At 39.5% G+C, this 8,646-nt stretch overlaps 1 protein-coding gene across 1 annotated transcript; it reads right to left on the bottom strand.

Moving 5' to 3' along the window:
- Positions 1–4,482: 4,482 nt before the first annotated feature.
- Positions 4,483–4,944, bottom strand: LOC130980983 (uncharacterized). The gene has a single exon (XM_057904628.1). It carries the CDS (start codon positions 4,942–4,944, stop codon positions 4,483–4,485), a length of 462 nt encoding a protein of 153 aa, XP_057760611.1.
- Between the last annotated feature and the right edge of the window lie 3,702 nt (positions 4,945–8,646).

Below are 8,646 nucleotides of genomic sequence, written 5' to 3'. Positions count from 1 at the left end.
TTTTGAGCTAAGAACACAAGCATGTGAGGTTTGAGCCTAATTGTGTGGTTACATATTATAACCACTTATTTCCATTCTTGTGTGCATTATTCTCTCTCTATGATTGTAATCTTTGATTTGCTTGATTCTTTATGTCCATTGTTCCATGTAGACATGCATTTATAGGATTGAGGCCATCATTTCATTTAGCTCACTTACCCAAATAGCCTACCTTTCATCAACCATTATTAGCCAAATTTGAGCCTATTTAATCCTTTTGTTCTTAATTTTAGCCCATCACTACCCCTAAGTGAAAAATAATAAATGTTCTTAATTTAGATCTTTGATTAGCTTAGGCTAGTGAGGGTGTGTATCATTTGGGTATGGGAAACTTGGGACATTAATTAAGGTAAAAGTGTAATTTTTATTTTTGTTAAAAATATTGGGGATTGGGTACATACTCGTGCATTAAAAGTGTAAACCATATGCATTGACGTCCTTGTATATATTTTAGTTTGAGAAAAAAGTAAATAAATAAAATATATGAGAAAACAAAAGAAAAAAAATGGAAAAATAAAAAGAAACAAAAATATATAGAAAAAATGCAATAAAAAGGGGGACAAGAATGCCCCAAAGTAGAGTTCAATAAAAATCAATGCATGTGTGTAGTGAATTAAAAAGAATGCATGAGTTATGCATGGGAATTTGTCTCTCAACAAATTTCCTTCGGCAAGTATACCGAATTGTCGTCAAGTAAAAACTCACAATAGAGTGAGGTCGAATCCCACAGGGATTGATTGGTCAAGAAATTTTAATTGGAAGAATGCTCTAGTTGAGCTAAGCAGAAAGTGGATATAGAATTGCAGAAAATTAAATGGCAGGAAAGTAAATGACAGAAAATAAAGTGCAGAATCTTAAATGAGGAATTAGGGTGATTAGCATGAAAGTAAATGACAGAAAGTAAAGAGAATAGGTAAGATCAGAAATGGGGAATTCATTGGGTTCAGGAGGTGTTGCATTCTCCAGATCAAGTTCATTCTCATCTCTTCCTCAATCAATGCATTCATTGATCTCCTTGGCAATCTTAAGTGATTGAATCCCAATTCCTTGGCAATCCAATCTCTTTAAACTTGAACAATTGCCCAATTCTTTGATTTAATTTCTCATGAGAAGAGATGAGGTATGGTCACTGATTATACCACATGTATTTCCAAATCAAAGTGTTGGTAAGGTTAAATGTCACAATACCCATCCAAATCCCAATTTGGTCTAACATGAGAAAGCATTTCTAGCATGATCTCCTCATCCCTTTTCCAAGGCTCAGAGGAGATCCAATTATGGAGAGTTTCTTTCCCAAGATAACAATCCAATTAGATGAAGATCGAAAGCTTTCTAGTAAGATCAAGAGAAAAGAAAGAAGAAGAATAATGAAAACTATGATTGATTCATCAAATTACAACAGAACTCCCTAACCCAATGAAAGGGGTTTAGTTGTTCATAGCTCTGGAAAATGGAAGTGAAGAAGAAGAAAGATACATTCTAAGTCTAGAAGTTGCAGAAAAGTAAAATATACAGAGTGTAGTTTTCTCCAATGTGCCCTTCTCTTTCTAGTCAATTCTGCAAGTCATGGATATGGGCCTTTGATCTTAAGTTAAAGCAGTTGGGAACCTTCAGTGGGCTCAGCTTTATTTGCAGAGAGAAAGTGATGTAAGCATAGACTTTGGCTTGGGGCGTTAGTGGCATTAACGCTAAGTGACATTATGGGTTCGAGAACGTTAGTGGCAATCACTTTTCTCACTAACGTTCCCCCCATATGGCCCACGTTAACTCCAGCGTTAGTGGCACTAACGTTGTCTTACAAACCTTCGCAAGCGTTATTGGGACTCACATTTCCCAATAACGTTGCATTGTGCCCCTAGCCCCCACGTTAGAGCTCACGTTAACTAAGTTAACGTGGCTCTTAATGTGGTTATGTCTCATCTTCGCAAGCATTATTGGGATTCACCTTTCCCAATAACGTTGTCTTGTGCCCCTAGTCTTCACTTTAGAGCTCACGTTAACTAAGTTAACGTGGCTCTTAACATGGTTATGAATGACATCCCAACGTTAGTGACAATGGTGAGTGTCACTAACGTTGGCTCATCAATTTCACTCCACGTTAACTTTCACGTTAGTGGTCTTAACGTGACCACTAACGTGGGCAATGCAAGCTTGATCCAACGTTAGTGACAAAGGTGAGTGTCACTAACGTTGGCATTGTTCCTCTCTTCCACGTTAGAGTCCACGTTAACTTAGTTAACGTGGCTCTTAACGTGGTTCATTGCCACATCTTGGAGCGTTAGTGGTGATCACAATTACCACTAACGTTAGAGTCTTTTTTGTCTCCACGTTAACTACCACGTTAATGTAGTTAACGTGGCAATTAACGTGGCTCATGCTGGCTTCGAGGGCGTTACTAGTATCCACTTTTCCCATTAACGCTACAGGCTTATCCCTATTCCACGTTAGTACCTACGTTAACTAGGTTAACATGGATGCTAACGTGGCTCTTCCTTGCTTCCTTTGTCCTGAAATTACACAAATAAAGTGTATCAAAGCTCTAATCCAAGTCATGAAATCATGCATTATCCAATGTAACATTCATTCCTTGCATAATTCTCATGAAATAATGTAAAATTCACAATATTTGTCTAAATCAAGATGTAAGTGTTCTTTTATCTAAAACTTGCTTATTTCCTAAGAAAATGCATAAAACTACACTAAAACAGTAAAGAAAAGGTCAGTGAAACTAGCCTAGATGCCCTGGCATCACAACACCAAACTTAAAGCTTGCTTGTCCCTAAGCAAGTACTGAAACATGAATGATGAATGAAAAGGCAAGAGGAATGAATCATTATTGTGGAAGTCAAATCCTTAGTTTTATGGAGTTTCATGCATAGCAACTTAGGTTCGTTCCTTTACCAGGTTTCAGACCTTTATCATGTCCTTGAACACTTGCTTGTTTACATCCCCTGAGACTTCCTAGTTATTGATCCTTCCTTCTTTTTGTTTTCTCAAAATTTATTGCATTCTTCCTTTGGCTAAGTGCTCTGTAGGAGGGCGACTCTTTATAATAAGCTTCCAGTCAACACTCCCGAACCAATTGGTTCAAGGTGCTAGGTGTTTAGACACCCCTAAGGACTTACTCCCTCAAGTCTCTTTCTCTCATACATACACACCACAGGCACATGGTTTGTTATTTTTCTTTCTTGAGACCTTGGTGTCCAGCACCTCTTTGGGTTACTAAGTGTTCTGTAGCAAGGGTAACTCTTGATAGTGGACTTTCAGCTGATAATCCCGAGTTAGTTAACCCAAGTTACCAAGTGATAAGGCACTCCTGAGAGCTTATTCATCCAAGTAAATCCCCTATACATGAACACCACAGACACATGCCTCTATCTTAAACCCTTGGTGCCTAGCATTGTTTCTTATTGTGTTTCTTTCCTTTTTCACTTTTATTGCTCTTTTTCTTTTTTTATTGGGATCTTATTATTTAGTTAGTCTCAAAGGATGTGTTTCAAGCATAGGATTCAGGGTAGATAATTGCCTTCTTTCCTTGTTTGGTGAACCAACTTAGCTTACTAATCTTCCTACCACAAACATATAGAATTTACTTCACAAAATAACTCCACTCTTGTTTTTTCATAACATTTCTTTTCATTTGGCTTAAGGGACAAACATACAAGTAAACAAGATGAAGTTGAAAACCAGGGACACTAGACTAGTAATCATAGACTTTAACAACAATGAAACTTAAATCCAGAATTGAAAATCCTAAACTACTATGGAAGCATGTTCTATTTCATACATGATTTTTCTTATTTAAAGCTTGAAAAGGTAGAGAACAAGGGAGAACTCCTACTCCGACTCTAAACATTAGAATGCAACAGAATTTAGTACAATACAACCTCTTATTGATATCTTATTTCTTTTCTGTCAGCATCCTTCCTGCCTTTTGGATGTAGATGTTTTAAGAGATTGATTGAATTCTTGAGAGAATTTGAGTGGAAGTTGTTTGTCCTCCCAAACACTTGAGATCTCGTTAGCCTGCATGTATGCTTAAAAGTTTTTGGAATTCAATTGGTGTGTGAACACCAAACTTAGTTTCCTGCCTACTGAAATAGGTTAAATTCATGCAAGGAACCTCATGTGCTTTTATTGAGCAATTGACTACAAAACAGACATTAAACTATTGTTAGGTGGTTTCCTGATTGGTTGGAGCTAGTAACTAGTCAATCCAAGGATTCAGATGTGTTCCTTAACACACTCCTTGATGGAGTACCAGCTTAGAATCACACATTCACCTTTGGATTGCTATGGTGTGGAACACCAAACTTAGCTCCTTGCAATACAGAGAAGCCACTTCACCCTTTTATTAAACTATTAGGAAGAGAAAATTACCTTTGGTTGGGTTGCCTCCCAACAAAGCGCTTTTTTAATGTCGCTAGCTCGATAGTTACTTCCTTAGTTGAGATGGTACTTCAGTTTGGGGCCCTCCCCTATGTTGCCTAGGTAGTGTTTAAGTCTTTGTCCATTCACTGTGAACGTCCTCTTTGAATCTTCCTCCATGATCTCTATGTGTCCATAAGGTGAGACTTTTGTGACAAGAAAGGGTCCTGACCACCTTGATTTGAGTTTTCCAGGGAATAGCCTTAGTTTGGAGTTGTAGAGGAGTACTTGTTGCCCTTCTTCGAAGCTCCTTGGATCCATTTTGAGGTCATGCCTCCTCTTTGATTTTTCCTTATAGATCTTGGTGTTTTCATAGGCTTGAGACCTAAATTCCTCGAGTTCTTGCAACTGCAGAATTCTTTTCTCACCAGCAGCAATGCTATCAAGGTTCAGCAGTTTGAGAGCCCAAAAGGCTTTGTGCTCCAACTCCAGAGGTAAATGACATGCTTTTTCATATACCAGTTGATATGGGGACATTCCTATTGGTGTTTTGAAGGCTGTCCTGTATGCCCAAAGAGCGTCATCCAGTTTTTTTGACTAGTCCTTTCTGGATGCTCCCACAGTCTTTTCTAAGATCCTCTTTAACTCTCTATTGGATATCTCAGTTTGTCCGCTTGTTTAGGGGTGATAAGGTGTAGCAACATTATGTTTCACCCCATATCTCATGAGGAAGGCTTCTAGGGGTCTGTTACAAAAAATGGGTTCCTCCATCACTGATAAGGGCTCGTGGGACTCCAAACCGGCTGAAGATATTTTTCCTGAGAAAGTTCATGACCACCTTATTGTCATTTGTTGGGGTTGTAATAGCTTCCACCCACTTAGATACATAATCTACTGCTACTAGGATGTATTTGTTTGAATAAGAAGTTGGGAAGGGTCCCACGAAATCGATTCCCCACACATCAAACAATTTGAGCTCTAGAATGAAGTTTTGTGGCATTTCATTTTTCTTGGGTAGATTTCCAGCCCTTTGGCACTCATTGCAGCCCTTCACTAGCTCTTTTGCATCCTTGAAAAGAGTGGGCCAAAAGAACCTACACTGTAATACCTTGGCTGCAGTCTTTTCTCCTCCAAAGTGACCCCCATAGCAAGAGCCATGGCAATTCCACAGGACTTCTTGTCCTTCTTCTTCTGAAATGCACCTTCTAAGAATCCCATCTGAGCACTTCTTGAAAAGATATGGCTCATTCCACATGAAATACTTAGCATCATTAATGAGTTTTCTTCTTTGGTGTATGTTGATTCCTGGGGGTAAATCTCCAGTTGCCTTAAAATTTGCAATGTCTGCAAACCAGGGTGCCTTGTGAACCAGCATTAATTGTTCATCTAGAAAGAACTCATTTACACTTACTTCGTGTGTGCTGCTTTTCTCACAAGGGATTCTAGACAGATGATCTGCCACTTTGTTCTCCACTCCCTTCTTTTCTCTGATTTCAATATTAAATTCCTACAACAATAAAATCCACCTTATCAATCTTGGTTTTGAATCCTGCTTAGCAAACAGATACTTAAGTGCTGTGTGATCAGTGAAAACAATTACTTTAGATCCAATAAGGTATGATCTAAACTTGTCAAATGCAAAAACCACTGCCAATAATTCTTTTTCAGTGGTGGTGTCATTTTTTTGGGTGTCATTAAGGACTTTGCTGGCATAGTATATGACATGCACCAAATTATCTTTCCTCTGCCCTAACACTGCTCCCACTGCAAAGTCTGATGTGTCACACATCAGTTCAAATGGTAGGTTCCAATCAGGTGGGGCAATGATAGGGGCTGAGGATAGTTTCTTTTTCAAATTTTCAAATGCTAGCATGCATCCCTGGTCAAATACAAATGGGGTGTCTGACACAAGAAGATTACTTAGGGGCTTGGCTATTTTTGAAAAGTCTTTTATAAATCTTCTGTAAAAGCCAGCATGCCCGAGAAAGCTTCTAATTGCCTTGACATCACTAGGTGGAGGTAGTTTTTCAATTAGTTCCACTTTAGCTCTGTCCACCTCAATGCCTTGTTTAGAAACCTTATGACCGAAAACTATTCCTCCTGTCACCATGAAGTGACATTTTTCCCAGTTTAGGACCAAGTTGGTTTCTTGGCATCGTTTTAATACTAAGCCGAGGTTATTCAGGCAATCAGTGAATGAATCCCCAAACACAGAAAAGTCATCCATGAAGACTTCTATGAACTTTTCTACCATATTTGAGAAAATAGAAAGCATGCAGCGCTGAAAGGTTGCAGGCACATTGCATAGCCCAAATGGCATGCGCCTGTAAGCAAACACTCCATATGGACAAGTAAATGATATTTTTTCCTGATCTCTTGGATCAACCACTATTTGGTTATATCCTGAATAACCATCTATGAAGCAATAGTAAGCATGTCCTGCAAGTCTTTCCAGCATCTGATCCATAAAGGGGAGTGGGAAGTGATCTTTTCTTGTGGATGCGTTGAGTTTTCTGTAGTCAATGCACATTCTCCATCCCGTGACAGTTCTTGTAGGTATGAGCTCATTCCTTTCGTTAGGCACCACTGTGATTCCTCCTTTCTTCAGAACTACTTGAACGGGACTCACCCATGGGCTGTCAGAGATTGGATAGATTACCCCTGCTTGCCACAGCTTCATGACTTCCTTCTGCACTACCTCTTTCATGGCTGGATTTAATCTCCTTTGGGGTTGAATAGAAGGTTTAGAATCATCTTCCAACAGTATCTTGTGCATGCATATGGCTGAACTAATCCCCTTCAAGTCAGCCAGAGTCCACCCAATGGCATCCTTATGCTTTTGCAACACTTGGAGTAATTCCTCCTCTTGTTCTTGGCTGAGAGCTGAGTTTATGATTACTGGAAAGCTTCTATTTTCTCCCAGGTATACATATTTGAGGGTCGGTGGCAATTCCTTCAGTTCAAGTTTGTGTGCTTCTTTCTCTTCATTCTTTCCTTCTAGTGTCCCATGGTCATAAACCTCAGCTGTTGCTACCTCTTCACTCAATGTTGATTCATCTTCTTTTGTTAGCTCCTCAATTTCTTCCTCCTCCAGAGTTTCTTGTAATATAGCTTCCATTGAATCCAACCTCATACACTCTCCTAATGAGTCTTGTGGGTAACTCATGGCCTTGCACACATTGAATATCATCTTCTCATCATGTAATCTAAGAGTAAGTCCACCCTTTTGGACGTCAATAATGGCTCCGGCAGTGGCTAAGAATGGCCTTCCCAAAATGATGGATGCTTTAGCTTCCTCCTCCATGTCTAGCACTACAAAGTCTGCTGGAAAAATAAAGTCTCCCACCTTTACCAACAAATCCTCCACTATTCCCTGAGGAAATTTGAATGATCGGTCTGCCAATTGTAGGGCCATCCTAGTCGGTTTGGCTTCTTCATTCTTTTCATCATTGCCGAAGACATCAGATTTATGCTGGCTCCTAGATCGCACAGGGCCTTCTCCACTGTGATCTCCCCTATGATACAAGGGATTTGGAAGCTCCCTGGATCCTTCAATTTTTGGGGTAGCTTGTGCTGAATAATGGCACTACATTCTTCGGTTAACACCACCGTCTCGTTGTTCCTCCAGCTTCTCTTTTTAGTCATCAACTCCTTCAAGAACTTAGCATAAAGCGGCATTTGCTCTATTGCTTCTGCAAAGGGTATGTTGATTTGTAACCTTTTGAAGATTTCCAAGAATCTTGAAAATTGGCCATCATCTCCCTTCTTCTTCAATTGCTGAGGATATGGGGCTTTTGGAGGATATGACCTCAGCACCTCTTCTTCTTGATGTGTATTAGGAGGGATGACTTGATCTTCTTTTTGTTCTGTTTCCCTTTTGTCCGAATTCTCCGCTGATGGTGTCTTAGAAGTCTCCTTCAATTCCTTCCCACTTCTGAGGGTGATGGCTTGGCATTCCTCCCTTGGGTTTGGATTAATGTTATGGCAATTGGTTTGGCTAGGGATTTGCTTGAACAGGTAGCCGATTTGTGCCTCGTGTTTCTTGATGGTAGCATCTTGATTTTGCATATTAGATCTCACTTCTTCTTGGAATGCCTTGTTATCTTTGACTTCCCTGCATAAACCTTCAAGTAAGGTTTCAATTCTAGAGAGTCTATCTTCAGAGTATGATGGTGGATTTGGGTTATAAGAGTGGGGGTGATCATGCTGGTTTTGATATGGGTGTTGAGGAGTGTAGTT

Source organism: Arachis stenosperma, chromosome 1, assembly GCF_014773155.1.
Source record: "Arachis stenosperma cultivar V10309 chromosome 1, arast.V10309.gnm1.PFL2, whole genome shotgun sequence".
NCBI lineage: Eukaryota > Viridiplantae > Streptophyta > Magnoliopsida > Fabales > Fabaceae > Arachis > Arachis stenosperma.
Note: the sequence above shows the minus strand (reverse complement) of the source record. Positions and strands in the feature narration are given on the sequence as shown.

Excerpts from the sequence above, each read along its gene's own strand:
- LOC130980983 (XM_057904628.1), bottom strand. The coding sequence starts at position 4,944 with ATGTCCCCATATCAACTGGTATATGAAAAAGCATGTCATTTACCTCTG.